Source organism: Dermacentor silvarum, chromosome 11, assembly GCF_013339745.2.
Source record: "Dermacentor silvarum isolate Dsil-2018 chromosome 11, BIME_Dsil_1.4, whole genome shotgun sequence".
NCBI classification, from domain to species: domain Eukaryota; kingdom Metazoa; phylum Arthropoda; class Arachnida; order Ixodida; family Ixodidae; genus Dermacentor; species Dermacentor silvarum.
In genome coordinates, this window is record NC_051164.1 from 46944077 (window position 1) to 46965345 (window position 21269).

The 21269-nt window shown below is 45.7% G+C and overlaps 1 protein-coding gene across 1 annotated transcript; it reads right to left on the bottom strand.

Moving 5' to 3' along the window:
• Nucleotides 1-5378: 5378 nt before the first annotated feature.
• LOC119432555 (uncharacterized) lies at nt 5379-19756 on the bottom strand. The gene is made up of 7 exons (XM_037699719.2): nt 19588-19756; nt 17204-17406; nt 16003-16079; nt 12643-12730; nt 10768-10926; nt 7166-7273; nt 5379-5779 (listed from the first exon to the last, which is right to left on the bottom strand). The coding sequence occupies exons 1-7, from the start codon at nt 19754-19756 to the stop codon at nt 5543-5545; spliced, it is 1041 nt and encodes a 346-aa protein (XP_037555647.2). The 3' UTR covers nt 5379-5542.
• Nucleotides 19757-21269: the final 1513 nt, after the last annotated feature.

The window sequence follows — 21269 nt, forward strand, 5'->3', positions numbered from 1 at the left end:
CGAAAATAGTTGTGCTTAAGATTTAACACACGGTCGCCAATAGAGAGAAAGAGAAACAAAAAAAGGCTGGTAGGTTAAAGAGACGAACGTCCGGTTTGCTACCCTGCCCAGGGGAGAGGAGATAAAGGAATAAAAGAAGAAATGAGAAGGCGAAGAGGGTTAGTATGCTTGCACCGTAGTAGGCGTAGGTTGTCTACTAGCGACTTTTCAAGTCCGTTGATTAAAAAATGCGATGAAATCCTGCGTAGCCTACTGGGTTGGTGAAGTAACGATGGCAAGCACACGGAATCTTTGTCTCTGTAAAGGGTCGACCGTCCAGTCGACTGAGTGTGCTCCGAAGGTGCTGACGTCGGACGTAAAAGTGGCTGCAGTTTCCCGGTTGCCAAGCTTACTGAAGTGTAAGGGATCAAATTCCATAGGTTTTAAAGTAGCGATCATGTTATCATCATCATCATAATCATAAGCCTATATTTATGTCCACTGCAGGGCGAAGGCTTTTCCCTGTGATCTCCAATTACCCCTATCTTGCGCTAGCTGATTCCAACTTGCGCCTGCAAATTTCCTGACTTCATCACCCCACCTAGTTTTCTGCCGTCCTCGACTGCGCTTCCCTACTGTTGGTATCCATTCTGTAACTCTAGTGGTCCATCGGTTATCGATCCTACGCATTGCATAGCCTGCCCAGCTCCTTTTTTCCGCTTAATGTCGACTAGAATATCGGCTATCCCCGTTTGTTCTCTGATCCCCACCGCTCTCTTCCTGTCTCTTAACGTTAGGCCTAACATGTTTCAGTCCATCGCTCTTTGTGCGGTCCTTAACTTGTTCCCGAGCTTCTTTGTTAACCTCCAATTTGTGCCCAGTATGTTAGCACCGGTAGAATACAATGATTATACACTTTTTTTAACACGAAAGTGTTTTATGCCGGGGTCCACCAAGACTTCACTGACGTATTTCCGTCACGGAAATACGTCATAGAACATAATACAAAGAAAGAAACCAGAAGAAAAAGTTCCACAAACATGCAAAATTTGGGAATCGAACCCACGACCTCTCGGTCCGCGACGATAGATCGCCGAGCGTTTAACCCATTGCGCCACAAACGCATTTGCAGAGAGCTACACAGACGCGCCTTATATATCTAACTCTCCTCCGTGTACCCGCGCTCTTGCTCGGGGCGGTGCCGCCGCCTACGAGCAGAAAAGAGAAGTACTGCATTATGACACTAACGCGCACCGACAGTGAACGCTTCGGTGGTCTCAGCTCTACGACGCCTCGATGCCAGCATTCGAAGGGACGCTGGCATCAAGAAGCACTACCAACGCCACCTAGGTGGCGTTGGTAGTGGCGTTCACCGTACTCAGCACAGCGGAGCGCGGCCTCCGCAATTAGCTCTGAAAATGTTTCTGAAGTTGATCGCGGAGGCTGCAATTACGACGCGCTGTACGCGCTGATTTGACTCGGTGACGATTCAGTTACGTGCTTTGTCTTGCGCGTTGTATTAGTGTGTCAGTTACGTGCTTCGTCTTTCGCGTTGTGCTAGCGTGTGCAGCGTAGTGCAGCTTCCATATGCACGACGGTTGCTCATGGTCATCGACGTTGGTAGTCGTGATGGAGGAGACGTGCCACCAGGCGTCAGCGTGGGTGCATCAACGCCTAAGGGCGCTTTAGCCACAAAACACCAATAGACATTATATATCAATGTGCAATAAACATTACACTACTTCTGTGAAGACACGTTTCACTTTCGTGTTCTATACCGATTCCTATATAAGAGGGATCAACCACATTTTTTTCAACAACAGTGGTAAACTCCAAGTCAGGATTTGGCAATGCCTGCCGCATGCACTACAACGGAATTTTATTCTTCTGTAAATTTCTTTCTAATGATCAGGGTCCCCTGTGAGTAATTGACCAAGATAAACGTACTCCTTTACAGACTCTAGAGGCTGACTGGCGATCCCGAATTCTTGTTCCCTTGGCAGGCTATTGAACACTGTTTGTCTTCTGCACATTAACCTTCAACCTCACGCTTACACTTTCTCGGTTAATGTCCTCAATCATTTGCTGTAATTCATCCCCATTGTTGCTGAATAGGACAATGTCATCTGCAAACCAAAGATTCTCGAAATATTCGCCGTTGATCCTCACTCCTAAGCCTTCCGAGTCTAAGAGCTTGAATACTATTTCTTCTAAGCATGCCGTGAATAACACTGCTGAGATTGTGACGATTTCTTGCCTGACCCCCTTTCTTGATAGGTATCTTTCTACTTTTCTTGTGGAGAACCAAGGTTGCTGTGCAATCCTTGTAGATATTTGCCAAGATATTCACGAATGCCTTCCGTACTTCACACCCGCCGTGGTTGCTCAGTGGCTATTGTGTTGGACTGCTGAGCACGAGGTCACGGGATCGAATCCCGGCCACGGCGGCCGCATTTCGATGGGGGCGAAATGCGAAAACACCCGTGTATTTAGATTTAGGGGCACCTTAAAGAACCCCAGGTGGTCCAAATTTCCGGAGTCCCCTACTACGGCGTGCCTCATAATCAGAACTGGTTTTGGCACGTAAAACCCCACAATTTAATTTTTTCCCTGTACTTCTTGATTACGCAATGCCTCTGTGACTGCTGGCATCTCTACTGAATCAAATGCTTTTCCATAATCTATGAAAGCCATATAGAGAGTTTGATTGTACTCCGCAGATTTCTCTATTACCTGAGTGATGACATGGATATAATCCATCGTAGAATATCCTTTCCTGAAGCCAGCCTGTTCTCTTGGTTGACTGAAGTCATGTATTACTCATGGCTGAAGTCATGTTGGCGTTCATGTATTACACTTTTAACGTAATTCATGATGGGGCGTTCATGCTTGGGGCGTTCATATTTAAACCTACCAATCACCCTGGGCCGAGTCCGCCGAGCGCAAGATCATGCGTGTGTTCAATTTTTATAAGAGATGAAAAAAAAAATGCATATCGAACGCAAATTTTGGAATACACGTGAAGCGAAACTTTCGTGAAGTGGTTGATGAAATGCTAAAATTCTTGTTCTTTTTCTTGTTTCCTAGCTATAGTGAAACGGCGCAACCCATTCTGGGGGATCGGATGAATCGGGTGGTGAAAAAAACAACACTGTTATTCTTTCTTTTTGAGAAAAGTAAGGTGAAACGAAATAAGTATCTTGTAAATGGTTATCAAAGTGTCTATTGTTACGGATATGAATGATAAATATCTAAGTATTACCGAAAAACATTATGCGAGCATAATTAGTATTATGAAGAATTGGTTTGTGGCGTAAAAGAAACTGGCGCGCGCGCATGTGTACGCGCACACCCGTGCTGCACAAAGTGAAAACTCTCAAAAACATAAAAAAATTTAATTATCGGGTTTTACGCGCCAAAACCACGATCTGATTATGAGGCACGCCGTAGTTGGAGCACTCCGGAATAATTTTGCACCACCTGGGGTTCGTTAACGCGTGCCTAAATATAAGCACGCGGGTGTTTTCGCATTTCACCTCCATCGAAATGAGGTCGCCGTGGCCGGGATTCGATCCCGCGATGAAAACTCTTATAATGGTTTGCATTTCTCCGACCTGCGGTGGCGGCGTAGTGGCTATGGTTCTGTGGTACTAAATCCGAGGGCGCGGGATCGAATCCGGGCCACGGCGACCTCATTTCGATGGGGGTGAAATGCAGAAGGGACGCTCCTGCCATGCATCGCGTACAGTTTAAAGAACCCCGGGTGGTCAGAATTAACCCGGAGCGCCCCACTATCGCGTGCCTCATAATGAAATAGTGGTTGTGGCACGTGAGACACCAGAATTCAATGTGTCCTTTTTAACAGCGAAGCTGCTCTCGCTAACCGTAAAAAGTGGCGCCTGCTGACGCAACACCTCGCCCAGCTATGACGTCACTGCGTTGCCTAGCAACCACCTCGAGGAGCGGCGTGTGTTTCGCCTCCTCTCCGTGCCGTGCACATGTTGCATTGACATGGGACGTTAAGGAGAGGGAAGGAGAGCATTGCGCACGGCGCGCGCAATGCTCAATGCTCAAGGGGAGGGAAAGAGAAAATGAGAGCGAGATAGAGAGAGAAACAAATTGTAGCAGCCCCAACGAGGCAACGCGCAGAGCTGCTGCCGACGCCGCCCGCGTTGCCGAGCCCCGCATGCGCCGAAGCAGTATCGATGACGTCACCTCGCGCTGCCTAGTAACCGCTGGCGCAGGGGCGTGCTCGGTTCGCCCGACACAGACACGGCTCCTGCCTGCCTGCCTGCCTACGTTTGTGGCATGCCAGAAACAATGTCGCTCGTAGGCGCCGACGCGTCCAACGGTAGTTAAGACCAAGCAGCAACCAAGTTAATACCTAGCAGAAGCAGCCCGTAAGACGACGTTTGACAATTTAGCTGTTCCTAAGCTTTGCACGACCGAGTGCAAATTTGCCCGCCTCTTTGTTTTGTGCATTTTCCCATTTCTTCTTATTTATTTTAAATGTGGCGGCCGCTCCTTGCCCAATCGCCCATTTTGGGTATGTGCCATAGTATGGCAATCATCATAATCAGCACGCGGAGATCTGAAATGGCTTGTTGTCCACGATGCTCTAAGTCCACGAAGATCTAAGCAATGGGTTAAAGCATGGGATGATCTGCTGGGGAGCCGGAGGTTCAAATCCCGTCTTCCGTCGACAGTCATCGGGAGATTGGTTCCGCCAAATTTAATTTTTGCAGAGTAAATTTAAGGTCTTCCTTACGGAACTTTATTTAAAGTTACTTTCCTACTACGCAGTGCAACTACGAAACGCAGCGTGAGTAATCTACTTGAGTGACGCGTAAGTGCCGCCGCCAACAGGGTTTGTGATCAGCCCGACTAACCATCTTATATGGGTTTATAGGTGTGCGCCTCAAAAAAAAAAAAAAAAATTGGATGAAGTTGTTCGCCTGACTCGTCCTTTGCAAAAGGCCATGCGTGATGTGCGGTGCCTTTCTGGCTCTACAGAAAACATACGCGAAGAGTGAGGAAGGTAATAGAAGCAACACTATTCGGCGTGGTGCCCTTCGGAGTGTTCAAAGGTTCACCACTTTGCTCTTGATTAGCGCCATAGCCACATCCTCAGGGCTGTGAATGCCAAAACTTTGACCCCATTGGACATTCTTATTCAACCAGAAATGACGATCAACATGCGGCACAACGCGCATATGTTGTTTCGAACCTGTAAGCTCACGCAATATCGACGAAGGCATGCCAGCATGTCCATGAATAAATAGAGATCAAGAAAAAGAAAACGTTGCCTTGTATTCACTACCGGTGGGAACATTTATGAACATTTCACAGATATCTTGAATGCTTAAACACCTATACAGAGAGACAATTGTCATGAGCGAATATACAGGTTATACAGGCATAATAAGTAGCCCATCACTCAAGTAAGTCGTAAGGCATTGCTGGATCATTCCCATTGGGGACTTCTGATGCAAGCATGCAATGATTAAGCACCTTTACAGGAATACGCGAGGGAGTCATTTGCGGAGGGATAATCAGTAGGCTATCAGTCTAAGTTTGGAGGCATCGTGGGAATCATCGAGGTAGTCCCAAATGATGGCTCTCGCCTATACAGGGAGGCTGACTCCAGCGCGGCTGGTTTATCCCTGAGGGTCTGCCACAGGACACGGCGTGCGGCGCGTAGTAGCTTGAAGTTCTTGTTGTCGCAGCTGCAATTGTGGTTGTCGTAGTTGACGTCGTCCAGCAGAACACAAGCATTGGGAAGAGCGCCTATCTTCTCGACCTGAGAAGGCGATGCCAAAAAACAGGTACCCACAGCTAAGTGAATGGCGGCCTCCCGCAAATGATATTCTGGCACATTGAGGGCCAAAATAAATAGGAGGAAGCTCCAGACTGCGCTTAATCGTAACGGCTGGGAAACCACCTAGTTGAACAAGACACAACTCGTATCAATGTGTAAGGAAACATCCCCGCCATCCCCCCCCCCCCTTTCACTCTTTTACCTTCCCCCTCACTTTTCGACCTGATGCTCATAGAAAACAAGATGATTAGTTAGGAAGAGGAGAAGGTGTAGCGTTGCTTCCTGCAGGCTGGCCCAGCCTTGCGAAAGCTGCCGGCAGTTTCAGATTCCTTCCCGGCTTCTATTCCCCATTGGAAATAACAAATACATATCTAACGAATGCATCAGAAATGTTCGTTATAAGCCAGTTTGCTATGCCGAATTACATGCTATACAGAACTGCTCTTAGTGCATAAGCATCTCCGGTGCTTCCGAGTTCGACTACGAACGCGAAAACTGTCTTGCAACACCGCCATGAAATGTAAACTTGGGCTGATTGGTACATGCTGTAGTTAAAACCATTTGGCCGGCAAACTGGCTGGCGTGTCAACGGCCGCTTCGCGAACATGTCAATTTAATGAAACGAAGTGTAGGCCGCCACATGGCAGTGGCTGAAACTCCCGATCGGTTATCAAGTCTTAGTTAACCAGTGAAAAATACTAAGGCGTTATCTGGTCCGGGGCGCACGTGGGGTTTGAGGGTTTCTGCAAAGCCAGAAAAGGCGAAAACGTGCGTGATTGCGCTGTCGGTGTCGCTTTCCTCTAGAGTAATCTCGTTCGTTTAACGTCACTGACGGCTTCCAATTTATGATTTTGGTTTTTATTTATACTTTCATGCTATCTTTATTGTTTCGAAGTCTACTTGGTTGTCTGACCGTCTCCGGTCCTCTTCGTCTTCCGCACGTTCATATATTGCTGCGCGTGCAATAAATGAGATAATCCGCGCTTAGTTCGTTTCCTTCTGTTCGTGCTGCCCCCTTGCGCTGTTAATATACTAACATCGACACTGACATACCTCGAAGTACCTTCGAAAGCGCAAGATTAAATGAGGAGGCGAGCAAAAAGCGTAATCTAATTACTCCTGTAAACAGCCTTGTGAGGACAAGCAGGCGAGGAATAGGGTATTTCCAGTCTAGATATCAGCTGGCTACGTTTACGTGAATTGCCGAGGAAGCAGTGAGAATAGAGTACTTGAAAATGCTCATTGATACTGAGGATTCCTTTTCGTTAGCTAGATCTAGTGTGGTTTAGAACAGGGCTGGTAAACATGTACTCTATAACAGGCATCATTTCCCGAGCTTGTGAAACACCGGCACACTGAGCAACCCACCTTGTTTGCAAAATCTTCTGCTTTATCGAACACAACCAACGCTGTGTTGGTGCGAACATGATACGACAGGTCCACAGCGTCCCTCTTAGCATCCGCTTGGTTGTAATCCTGAAAGAACGAAAATACGCGGCTCTGGAAAATTCGTGCCGCGCATTCGGCGTCTGTCCACATATTTACAGTCGAGTACTTCATAGACACAGCACCGACCACGGTGAGATTTATTAAAAGAAGTACTGTGATGGTGAACGCTGTTCCTGCGGGGGAGCGGAAATGTCTGTCTGTTTACCTTGGTCAGCACTGTTCATATTACTATCATCTTGCGATACCAGACGGCTTCCCCTTTGAACCTTTATTTTATCTTACAATCTATGCTATACTGCACTTATAAAAACAACTGATGTTTTTTACAGCGAAGCTGTTAAGGGCTCAGTCTTCGATGGTCGCGTACGGATGTAGAAAAAAAAAACTCATTGGCCGTATACTGTATGTGCGAGTGAAAGCGCGCGAGGGACGCGTGCTTTCACGGGCAGTGAACGCACAGCGGAGAGCAAACGCCACTTCTTCCGTCGCGCCAAAGGCCGTGGAGGGACAGGAGGGAGGGGAGGCGACGTTTAGCTGCGGCACCAAATGCGTATCTTGCGACCGGGCGCAAGGGGAAGCCAACTGGCGACTCAATGTCCCACGCGAAAGGAGGACAGCGGGAAGGCAGTGCGGGAGGGAGGGGTTGCGGCTTCTGCTCTGCGAGCAACTTGTACTTTGCGCGCCGCCGTGCAGTCGCGGGCACCGTCTCTTGAAAGCGATCTGCAACACGGCTCCTACCTTTGTATGCGCTGTGCTTTCGCCGCTCAGTTTCCGTTGAAGCGATAGACCGCATGAACCTTCGCTAGCTGCTGCAGGCGCGCTTGCTCACGCCAGCGTTTTGACAGCGGTTGTGTGCGGTCACACAAACAACGCGCAGAACTGTTGTCGACGGCGGCGACGTTTTGCCCGCGTTCGCACCGAAAGTGCGCGGCGCTGGGGACGTGTTTATGAAGAACGTGCCAACCTTTGGCCGTACACTCTATGGCGGTGTACCGTAGCGACCATAAGGCCATGGTCACTGTGGTCTCTAAATAAATGAAAACCACAGTATCATATATATTTCTCATTCTTTAATAGTTCAAATAACTAATTACACCATCACATCTTAATAGTTATAATTGGAAATACACAATTCCCACCATAGTACAGCTTCGCTGGTCTTCCATCTCCACCCCAGTGGAAGGGCTGACAGTTTTTTTTATTATGCGTCCCCTAACCAAAAAAATATGCCACTTTTAACATTGTATATGAGTATAAAATCGACAACCCTCGTCATTTATTTGGAAGGACGTTCCATATTTTCGGTTAACAAAACGAAAGAAAGAAAAAGTCAATATTGTTTTCGCCACACTGAACTTACCCAAAAAACACAATCCTTTAAATTGCGATTGCCCCCTTGGTGAGTGACAAAATTTCTAGAATCTGACAAACGCTACAGAAGAGAGTGTTGCTACCAGCCACAGGGCATGTAATAAAAACTGAATGACAAGAGGGGCTGATTACAAAACGTTATTAAGGTTTTGAAAAGCAGCGATTTGCGCGGGAAGATAGACTCTACTGCTGCGCGCTTTAAGTATGACTGGGAGAAGGTTTTAGCTTAGAAATCTGTAACTTTAGCGTTATGAATGCCATATAACTGTTGTAAAATGTGATAGGGTGGGAAGATTGGCTCATCATGTGGGACTATCAGTAAAACTTGTGTAAAATGCTCAGAGTGAACATTTTTATGAAGTCAACATGACAGGCAATGGTAAGCTTTAGACAAATTTTGCTGAAGCCATAAGTTCTCAACAGGGATATAGCTTAATATAGTCCAAACGAACAGAAGAGAGCTGTTTGCGGAAATTGAAGTGAGTCCTTGCATCTACCAGATGCAAGAAGTCAACATTAGTAAGAAGTGAACATTAGCTCCTGAAAATATTAAATGTTCGTCAAAATCATGCACAGGGAAGAGCACGAGACTCGTTCTCTAAAAAAGCTTGACGCACTCTTGGTAGACTAGGGCAATGAGCAGTTATTTACGTGCCAGGCGCCCAACAACACGAGGAATGCGGTACAACGGCACAACACGTGACAAAGAAATATAAACATTGGTGCTACTATATGTGTACCATTATGTGAGATTAAGGGACCCGAGCCCCCGTTATGTAATGTCATTTTCGTCCTACCTATCAAAGACGTCATCTTCGTTTTTACACTGTGGCCTTACTAATACACCCAGGCCAAAATCATAAATGACACAAAACCCTTCATTACATAATGTGGTCACAGATTTAGCACTTGTGAGGTCTGGCTATTGTATGTCTGTGATCGCCTCAAGAAGAGCTATCTTGAAGCCAGATAATGAAAACACCTGAACGCTTACACACTTTTCTTTCAGAGTTGCTGTCTGTGCAGATTTAACGATCTCTGTAAGCTGGTGGTCGCTTCAAATAAGAATGCGGACTTTTTGAAATCAGCTTAACAAGCAAATCTGACTATAGCCTCATTCATGCCACATCAAACAGTGCTTCAATGATTACCAACGTTTTGAGAAGTGACGTCACGCTCCCGGGCAGCAAGAGTGTTAGAATCAACCTTTGTAAAACAAAGGTGTCACATCGCGATAACTGTGGCCAAACAACCTAACCATGGCTTCTGAGGTCACAATGTCACGCAAAGGCACGTCGTCGGGATATCGGAGGCCACGGCTTGGGATTGCGGTCATGCTTATTGTGATGTGACCCCATTGTTTTACAAAGCGTTGCTTCTAAAGGCCCTCCGTGGGCCACTTCAAGTGAATCCTTAAATATAGGTACTAGAGTGGCGCGACCAAATAAAGCATGTCTAATTCTAGAAAAACAAACAAAAAAATTTCCCACCTTGACGAAGCGTAGGCTTCAGAATACTAAGTCAGGAAAAAGTGGCCAGGAAGTCAACATTAGATCATGAAAAGTTTAAATAAAATTAGGGTACTAGAAGTAACAGCGAAGGCTTGCAGTTATTTAAGAGGCGTTTACAGCATAGACGACGTTTTCCCAGAAATTCTAGTAGAAATTCGGGCGCTGAAATCACATTCAGGTCCTGGGGATGATAGTTAGTGCATGTATCTCTGTGATCTTCATGCTTGTGACTTCAGGCCTTCTCGTGGCTTTGGTGGCTACCTTTCTTTTCTGTCTGTATTACCTCAATTTCAAATAAATGTTTTTTTTCTGAACACATAAGTGAATTAAACTGCACACACGCACAATCACAGCGAATCGCTACATTTATAACGCAATATATTGTTGCAAACGACTAACTGGCGAATCTGAAAGCCGTTTGAAGCCAGAAGGACAAAGTTTAGGCAAGTCCATGTACTATAACCTTTATTTGCATGTTGGCTGAACAACCGTACTTGCGGCTTCCGTATGCACTATAGCGCCATAGTTCCATCTAGTAATTTCTGTAAGAAACTACGGTTGAAAGAACTCGCTCGGAGTTGCACATTAGGCGACTACTTGATCGTAGATTTGGGAGAAAACGATGGGGAACGTACGCACCGTGCAGTACTCGTACTTCTTCACACCATACGCGTGATCGTCGAGTTGGCGAGCACCCAGAAACCCCACCGGGGCCAGAGTGAACGCTATGCAGTGGTTGCCGTAACTCTCGAGTTTGGCATCAATCACTGCCGCTGCGTAGGCGGTGACGGTGGTCTGCTGCAAGAAGTTCCCATGTGTGTTACGAGAGATCTCTTGAAGACATGGCCATCCGCTAGAACATGCTGATTCTAGCAAACTGTGCTTTTTAGAACTCTTCGCGCAAGCACACCATGCCGACGCATGAAAACACTGTATACCTTATGCCTCATTCACAACGGCAACTTATGGAGGTCACCCGACCATTCACGATTGGCGGTCGAAAAGCGACTGAAGGCGACCGATGCTCACACTGGCAAATGCGACCTGCCAGTCACTATCTGCTCACGTAAGTAAGTATCAGCAGACACAGACGTCCTATTTCTGCGCATCTGTTTGGTTCAGCAGTTTTGCGACTGCGGCGGCGGAAATGAAAAATCGAGTGGCAAGCGAATGAACTAAAATGGTCACTTTTCGAGAGAAGTGACCATTTGAGACTTCTCGCGTAGCGACCAACTTGGTCGCACGACCTCTGTCAATCGCCAGTGTGAATGAGCCTTAGACGTGTTGCTCTAAGTGCAAGGCCCGGAACGTCAAGCAACGCGTCTTGGGTAGTATATGTTTTCTGTGGTCTGTCATTTATAAAGGGCACAGCTTTATACAAACCAACATGTATTTGCGCATAAAATCAATAGATATCCTACAGTATAGAGCCCCAAGATGTTCTTACATCCATACATTTTCTGTGGGCAATCTCTGGCCCTGTACCTACAATGTTCAGCTCAGAAAAGAGTTAACTGACCCAAGGACGACAACGACGATGAACCCTTACGGGAATTTCTCTAAACTTAAGCGCTGGCTTGTTCTGTTCACTATTTTAGTGATAATATTCCTAATTTTAATGAAACACCTGATTTATTCCAGAGAAGTCTATAAAATACCAGGTCGAACCACCCGAGTAGGCGGCGGCTGTGCTGGATGATGAAACGAACGTAAAACAATTTTGATCTGAACACTATACCGAATGCGTTCGAGTGGTGTGGCCTCATAGCAAACGATAGAGGTAAAAAAGAGTTTAACACGGAGTAATTTGAAAGACCCAGTCTTGTGCGATAATGAGGATGGTTGTGCCTTATCAAGTGGCTGCGCTTCTGGGCATGCATAGCATATGGCAAAGGTCGACTCTTTAGGCGTTAATGCGTGACGATTTTCGAGAGCATGAACACTCAACGGTGACTGGTTTAAATTAGTTCCAAAATAGGAACAGTTATAGAGCAGCCAATATTTTGACCTGTATTCAGTCAAAACATTGATAACGTTGTCGTCAATTAACTCACGCAATCAATACGCGTTTATGCACTGTTACTCTGTGGAAACGGGAAGAAGAACCACCTTGACTTCAATGTTGGCGCATTCGGGCAGCTATAACACAGCAAATATAGGTTCCAATTCCAGGTTTTGTGCTCTCATATTGTCTTCATGAGATGAGATTTTCGTATGCCGCACTAAGTCGATAAATTAAACTATTGGGTTCAGCGTCTCGAAACTGCACAGTGCACTCGAGTCCATAACAGCTGCAACAGTAAAAGAATAATAATAAGCTGCCGCGAGAAGGCACCTTCTCAATTCTGTCCGTTCAACGAAGTGTATCATTCATACTGATCACAGAGCGTTTATTTACTTTACAGTTTGAATTTGCGCGCAATGAAGGAAGAACTGTCAAGGGCCAACTTAAGTTGCACAGAACGCGAAGTAAATAGCGATTGTATCTGCATGCACATATGGGGGAGCACTTACAACATTCATCGAGGGCTGAACGGGTGCAGCCTTGTAAGGACCCTGCGACAGTGCAGCGTACGCGCGAAGGGACGCCAGGTGGAAGTGCCTGTTTGCGAAAGAAAAATACGCGTAAGGTCATCCAGATATGTTAACCTGCTTGCAAAATCCTACACAGTGTTGCCAGTGCTTACAAAATCTTAAGCAGTGAATTTCTTGGAAATACGTACATGCCAATGAGTGAATCTTTTTCATCTATGGTGGTTCAGTTAGGCGTTCGAATTTAAAGAGAATCAACAAACAGATTTTGCCACATTCAAAGCGCATGCGCAGCGAACTTGTTGGCACCGTAAAGACAGTAGTAGTCCACGGCACTTACCCGCAGTACCTAAAAAAATATCTGCGAGTTTTACGTGCTTAAACCGGAATCAGATTATTAGGCATGCCGTAGTGGTGAACTCCGGAATAATGCTGACCCCCTGGAGGTATTTAACATCCATGTAAACCTAAATACACGATCGATTTTGCATTTCGCCCCCATCGAAATGTGGCTGCCGCAGCCGGGACCGAACAGGCGACATCGAGGTCAGCAGCGCAATGACAAGCCACTAATCTACCGCAGGATGTCCAGCTATACTTGGGTGGAAGGCAACATTATGGGGTGGTGCCGAGGGTCTTACGTTAGTGAATTCTTTCCAGTAAATGAGGGAAGTTGGGGCATGTATCCCCTTAACGTCACTCCTGTTTCACAATAACTGGGATTTGCGCGCCTTCATGACCATGCATATTTTATTGAATAGCCCAGGTTGGACGATCTTATTATGTTTTGAGGGCGCACGCTCGATGATTTGTTTTTACTCCTGTGTTTTTTTGTGTGACGGCAGTTGAAAAAAACTTTTCGTCGGGAATAAACTTTAGTTTGAGGTTAGCCCTTGTGTTGTCAGTTTTTCTTAAGTGGCCGTCTTGCTCGCGCTATTAAATCAAACGCACCCACTACTGTAGAATATTTTTGTTCTCACCTTCCAGATTTTTGATCTCGAGTGGTAAGGGGGATAGCCACGGTACAAACACAACACGGTTCCTAGCACAGTTCTCGTTAGCCCGCTTAGGAGTAGTATATATTACATGCCCGCTTTGTGCAAGCGGCCTCACTTTAAAACTCATCGTGAAATTTGTCTGCTAACAAGTCAAAATTCTCATGTTAAGATGCTAATACAAAGCTGAGAATGCAGATAAAAAGCTATGTTCATTAAAAGACGAGTGGATGTAAGCACACAGTCCCTTATGTACGTGCGCTATATATAATGAGCCTGGGGGGACCAATCAAGTGATTTGTGAGAAGCTGACTGACAGTTCCCTCAGTGGATGAGCATCAAAGCGTAAGGGTCGTTATACTATTGCCATCCCTGTTCAGCAAGGTACGCACAGGACTGAACCCCTACTTTTTCTTTTGAACCCCTTACTGCCGATTGTCGCGAATTTGATACATACGAAATAACCATCGACTCCGCATTAACGGACACAAATTACGGGTTAGTATTGGTCCCCGTGTGTTCTCTATTGACGGCTTCTACGGTAAAAATTTTCGATCGCCATTTCCGGGCAATAATCTGAATGAGAAGCAAGAGCGCACCGAGACAACTATGTTGTAGTCGAGCACGTGTAATTTGAAGCGTTTTTCAACGTTGTTCTACTCATATACGATGTGAGACTGGTCGGAAAGTAAAGTTTGTTTTTATTTTTATGCACCTCGACATTTATTATTACCGCTATAAACCCTCCAGAATGCAAATTTAGCCGCGCAATGACTGGATTTTCTCTATGTCGACACCAGACATTTGCGCCTTTTTGTTTCGTACTCCCGCGGTTAGGTGGGAATGCAGCGCGCGATCAACAACCGAATCGAATAAGAACCTGATATAGCAGCACTAGTGAAATGACGTGAGCAGGCAGACCGTTAAGACGTGTTGTCGTTACACTGGTGGCGCTTCGAATCCTCATTTTCGCGGGTATCTGCCGCAATGCAATACTCATTGTGTAGCTGCGTACGATGATCGCGTGGTTTGTTTATTTTTTGGGCGCGGGCACATGGCTTGGATAACGGATGGAAATAATTAAAAGGGTAGTGTACTCGGTTTATTTAATGCTTGTGCATTCTTACGATGAATCAAGTCCGCATGAAAAACACGTCTTCCACCAGAAGGCGACAGTCTTGACAGGAGTTTCAGCGACAAAGATGACGAAGACCATGCATGCATACTTCAAGACAGGACGTCTCCAATTATCGACACGACCAGCGAAGAGGAGGAAGACGAAAACTGTATAGTCGCTCCAAACGCAATTAGCAAATGAATAAAAACAATTATGTCGTGGACGAAGATATTCTGCCCCGAGAAATGTGATATACCACAGTGGCAAGGATGCACCTGAGAGTGAGAGAATGAAGACGCCGGTTGAAGTTTTGAGAATTTTCCTACGAAGGACCATGCTGTGTAACAGGAAGACAACGCTATCCCAAAAGCGTAGCGGCAGAGTGTCATCATTCATGAAAACATCATTCTCAGTCGTTACGAGGAAGGGTCTCGTGGAGCCAGTTCCAACTTCGAGCGTCAGGACAAGAGCGCGGGGCACGGGCCACTCATAAGAGACACACGGCAAAGGCGCAAGTAACCTAACTCTACAGAACAGATGGTTTTCAAGTGTTCCAATTGCAATGCCCTTCTCTTCGTCAGTTAAGGTGAGAACTCTTTATTCAGTGTTCCTCCCCACTTGAGTCACCAAGACCGAATTTATGTTTCCTTAATATAAAAAGCACCCCAAAAGACAAAAACTAGGCAAATAAAACCTACCTCTATAAATTTTCACCAATGGTCTAAGATGGACCAAACGCCCAGCGTCGCGAATTCGCGTCATGCCAAATTTGAAGAATACAGCAGTGCAATGAAGTGTTCTGGTGCAGTTTTCTTTTTAATGTAACGGCAAAAGCCAAATAAATCACAACGTTTGCATTTTTTTCTCGAGTTTGAAATTAGTCGGACATCAAGGGACACCAAGGAAACCTATGGTGGATTTGTTTCCCGGGCGAGCCACGTCATGAAGATTTAAGGAAAGTATGAAAAAGTCTTATCCGTTATGCCAGTAAAAATATCACGGTGGCATTTCAGAAACTACTTTCACGGTACTATCCTACATAGCGTCTTGATCAAACCGCAAAACACGGCGCCACTCGAAAGGTTCTTAAAAATAACATTTATTCTAGCTAAAGGCGCAGGAAGTGGAGACATAATGCTTGGAATGGTAAGTTCACTATTGTAGTGTTTGTTATGGGAGGTCGTTTACTGGATGGCGATACATTCTTGCCGAACAGAAATGGCTTCTTACCTCATCACGTTTATGTTAACCTTCTCGAAAACCCCGTGGATAAGGTACTTTTTCTGGTCGGCCAGACTTCGCAGCTCCTGGAGGAAAGCATAAAGAAAAGTCGTGTAAAATTGTGAGATCTATGCGAGAGAGGCAACTCGTTGACCACCTTCAAAAAGCTTCGATATTCACCACTAAAAATGTAGTGAGGACGATACCGCACCCGCAGCTATTATAAAGCAATACGTAAGCAGCTTTTATCATGCTCTCTGTCGATACAGGTTTTCCCAGTCGTACTGTTTCATCCTACCAGGGTAACAGCGCGACAGCAGAATGCAAGGCAAGCTAACAAGTGACAAGGACAACTACGAGGACAAGCGGTTGTCCTCGACGCCTGTTATGCTGTCCTCTGCTTTACTACTCTAGTCTAGTACACGTTTCCACGCTTCCAGCATTTCTAATCTCGCTGAAGCCATCGAAATTCCAAGTGGCTGCACTTCTCCCTTTTCTTCTAACGAGAGGGAAGAGTATTAGCGCACTACCGTATATTGTCTCGTTGTAATGACGGTGAACAACAAAGTAGGATAACTCTGAATTACGAAACAGCTTTTTATTGGGTGAACCTGTGCCCACGAAAGCAAGTGCCACTTGAAGCACAGCGATAGCTGCGAACACTGTCGGCGATTGTCGAAATCTCATTTGCGGGTCAAGCGAGTCGTCTTCTATACATGTGTCGTGCGGCAGGTGCCAGCGTAATCATTGGTGATCGCATACCTTCCAGAAAATAGAACACTATTGGCGTCGCGCATACAATCTGATTATAAAAATTAAGCCTGGCGAGAACATACACAACAGATAGATACAACGATAACGTTCGGGTCAGTTCCAAGTCATGCACGCACGTCTTGCGCTGATCGATAACTTTAATTCGTTAGCGGGTGAAATGCAGTTCCCCGAAAAAGGCTAAATAAGAACACGTGTCCATAGGGCGTCGGTGAACTCCAGGCATTTTCGTGCTTAGAGTAGGAAGGAGACAAATCAAAGCAAGAGGCGGACTTTCAACTCCTCGCGCCACCTGATGGCAGCTATAAGAAAACAAGTGCATGAGCACGGTCTTCGAGACGGGCAGCGCGGCCATGACACTGAGGGACATGACATGATAAGAAAGCTGGATTACGCGATATCCTTTATTACGTGGAACTGGCGACCCCGACTGGCATACCTTCAGTTTGTGGATCGACCTTTCCGTGCCCTGTATGTAGCGGATGTCGATGCCGTCCAGCAAACCGCCTCGGATCGACGCGAACGCCTTGTCGATGTCCGCCATGTCTATCGCGCCGATCTCGTGCACCGGGAAGGACACGAGCTTAGTGATGTTTCCAAACTCTCTCTTCATCTTCTTGAACTCTGCGAAGGCCTCCTCGCCTAAGGAGAAAGTTCACTCGTTACGTTTAGTGACCATCCTAAATGCTCAGAACTCCAAGAACTGCGGTAGTCATTGTCAGGTGAAGAATTGTCTCTCAAAGGGGCCAGTCTCCGCAGTGCTCAGCGATTGAAACACGATAATCAGCTCGTTTGGGTCGATGAGCACTGTACACAGCGCACACACACACACAGATAGGATGCGCGTAAAGTAAAACTTTTACTATGGCATACTAACGGGACAAAATTGCCACGACGGTGAACTCCAGCACACGTCTCGTTGCTTCGTTCATTTCTGTTCGTGTCCCTGTTTGCACTGTGTTAACTTTACTTTCCTTACCAAGGCCATTGAGCAGGGGCCTTGAGGAACCCACGAGTGCAGCGATTGGTTTCAAGGTTTCCTAAGGCAAGAAATTTGCCGCGGCGTTTACAATGCAGTGTAAGGGGTTTCGTTTTCTGAGTAGTCCCTTCTTTTTTATATTCATTTGCCTCCCCATATGGGAGGCGAGTTTTAGTCAGCGCGCCGGAGCGTGCTCTTGGTTATGGCCTCCGTGGTTATGGCTAATACAGCAGTCACTCCGGTAGCTGATCGCTGAGGTCTCTCAAGAAGGACGTTGGCCTCGCGATTCTGCAGCGTCATTAAATGATTGTTCGCATGTAGTAGCCATGAGACTGAGGTTGATGTCAGATCATGGAAGGTTGTTTTGGACGACGAAGTCCCACAAAAACCATCCCGTAATGTCGTGAGTTGCTGGCGGGGAAGATTCCTTTTCTGGCTGTCGAAGAGTGACTAATTTCTCGAACCTACTGTGATGTCGTAGTGATGTTGTCACAATGAGAGGTTTTAGTTACAATGTATCTACAGCGTATGGTGAAGATTTAGTACCGCAAGTGCAGGAGAGCGTTTTATTTTGCCCACTGTTTCTGGAAGCTACCAACGAAAAGCAGCTTCCACAGACAAAAAAAAAAAAATGTTTTCTTGTCGCGCATGTCCTAAACGAGCTAGAACACTAAAAATTTAATGTGCTGTAGGCAATCCAAATGAAGATATTTTGTATATTTCAAAGTGACTTTTTTTCTCTTTTGTTTCTCTGTCATCAGTGTAACATCGTAAGCATTTCCTGTAAGTTTCAGTAAATCTCATACTTCACAAATTATAGGATATATTATGACGTGACATGTTTTATATATTTGGAAGGCACTTTTTTAGGTTTGGTTTGATATAAAACATTTTAATAAAGCCACGCTAATACAGTAGAAAAATTATAACTAAAGTCGTCAAAAAAAACACCTTCTTTTCTTGGTAAAGAAATAGATCGCTGATTATGCGTTTATGTGTGCGCCCACTGTGGCAAACGTTCTGATGGGAAGTCTGATGCATAGGTTGGCCCGATCCAAACAAGCCTAAAGCTAGCATGCCCACTGAACATAAGTCGCAGGCGATACCCGACGAAGCACCCGATGTCAAGCATGGAGGAATGATTTCAAGGTTCCTGTCGCCGTTACCTTACGGACTTGCTGAGCCAGTTTACGATCCCTTTTACATGTTTTTCACATAGCACGCGCAGCGTTACTTCTTATCGTCTGTAAAGTAGGAGGTCCATCTACAAAAACTATCGTTCGGCGTCACTTGCTTACTACGTTGGACCCTGGAGGTCGTTGCAGGGAGCCTCAAAGGCTGAGGGCTTTCTTTGTTTGCCCATTATTCATAAATTGTGATAAAGTTTCTTGAAACATTACATGGCCGGGTACGATACACTAGACATTAATTGATGCAGATATTACCAGCCACTTAATTGTACGACGCGATCATACACCAGGGCAGAATGTTGGACATCGGTGGGTCATGACTATATAAGGTGTCCCAGCAAACTTTAGCCAAGCTGATCAATAAAAATATTTATAAACAAATGTTGTAATACGACTTTAAGACATGTCGGTCATCAGAGGTCGGACGACTGAACATTGCAGGTCTTGTTATTGTATCTTGGACCGTGTTTTAGATGTTTTCTTTTTTGTTTTTCGTCGAACAGCTCGGCTAACGTTATCTGGGACACACGGTACAGCTATATCGCGAGCAATACAAGCCATACGGGAGTAGCCCTAAGTGCGTCTACTCCCCCCCCCCTCTTGTCTTCCTCGCGCTGTACCAATAGTCGGACATTCGCACACACAGATGCTTACTGCCTGCGATCGGCTGCGCCACTAGCTTGATTGTGTCCACGGTGGCTGAGAGGAAGATGAAGTGTGTGCACAGGAGCTTCAGGTACTGCAACTCAACCTTGCCGTTCACGGAACACAACAAGGGAGGGTACTCCTTGTTGGCTGATGAGGAAAGAAAGAATGGCGTCATCCGTCACTACGAAATTCTCCTTTCGATGATGCTTTTTCATAATATCGGACACGTCCTTAACTGTCGCGACATTTCACTCAAACATCACTATAATGAATACTGATATGACGAATCGTTAGATAACAGGAGTTAAGGTTAAAATTAGCTGGACTATGCTTTATTACAATGACTATTCTACTGCTATAAAGTAAAGATAAACCAGAACGCAGAGCGAAATTCAATCGATGAGCAGGGCGAATAAAAATTTGGGGTCGGTACTTTCGAAATTCTGCTTTGATATTGCACCGAAAGCCAATCAGACAACACTGACTGCACAGGGAACGGTATAAGTAAAAGTTAAAAGCCGGAAGACTGGCAAAATAAAATACTTACGCGTGAAGGTAACTTCGTTGCCTGCGAAAATATTCAGAAATTAAAACTTAACTCAGCTTCTTTTCCAGCGGATACAATTATTGCAGTGCTATTCAGTCGCCCGCTCGTTACGCTGTGGATGTTATGGAAATATAATTACACAGATTTCTTATCTCTCTCTGTTCTTTTTTTTTTATTTGTAGGTTGTTTTCCCGGCAAGCCATCCGATGCCAGGGACAGTGCTAACTGAAGGCGATGAGCGATTCCGCACTGCCACGAATAATTGATTGAGAGCAACGTCGTTAAAAAATTACCACCGAGATATGCACCGTGCACTTGCGAGATATCCATCCTTTGCCCCTGTAATGCGCAATGTATCATATATACTACGCTTAGTTTGATGCCTCAAAATGCTGATTGAAGCGCTGGAAACATAGTGCAAAGCCCATAGTTCTATTTTTAATATACTAGAGTGAAGTTTCAGCTGCTGATAGTTTAACACACATAATGAATTATAAGTACAGTAATTAGGTTATAACTGAAAAACATTTCTTAATTTTGTTTTCGACTTGTGTACACTGGACGGCCAGAAATAAATGCCAAGAATATGTTAAAATCTTCCCCGACGTAGAACGACGTGTGGGCATTACATGGTTAAAATGGGCTGCCAAATTCATTGCTTTTCGAGTTAGCACTCTAAAAAGCACTTCATGTTTATACAAGTTCGTCACGTCCTCCACTGGTACACCAAGCTGCTTAGTCAGCCGATTTCGACCCGCCGTGGTTGCTTAGTGGTTATGGTGTTGGGCTGCTAAGCACGACGTCGCGGGATCAAATCCCAGCCACGGTGGCCGCATTTCGATGGGGCTGAAATGCAGAAAAACACCCGTGTACTTAGGTTTAGATGCACGTTAAATTGGGCCCTGACCCACTTTTTATCGAAGTGGAGAAAGACATTCGAGGTAAAAATGGGCTATTTCAGAAATACTTTGCGGCAAAAAGTACTTCAATGCGTTCCGCAGAAGCGGAGTTATTGGCAATCAAACACTGCCTCCGCTGTGCTCCCCTTCCTTCGTCAATGCCTTGCACTGCGAAGGCTACGGCGCAGTGGGGCGGGGCCACAACGCTCCGCCTTCGAAACATCACCGTGGCGCGCAGTTCA

What these genes read in the sequence shown, in the direction of transcription:
- LOC119432555 (XM_037699719.2), bottom strand. Translation starts at nt 19,756, where the DNA reads ATGACGCCATTCTTTCTTTCCTCATCAGCCAACAAGGAGTACCCTCCC. An exon ending in GTTAACATAAACGTGATGAG is followed by an intron (nt 12,731 to 16,002) that starts GTAAGAAGCCAT and finishes TTTCGCAAACAG; the next exon opens with GCACTTCCACCTGGCGTCCC. An exon ending in TTCAGCCCTCGATGAATGTT is followed by an intron (nt 10,927 to 12,642) that starts GTAAGTGCTCCC and finishes AACTTCTTGCAG; the next exon opens with CAGACCACCGTCACCGCCTA.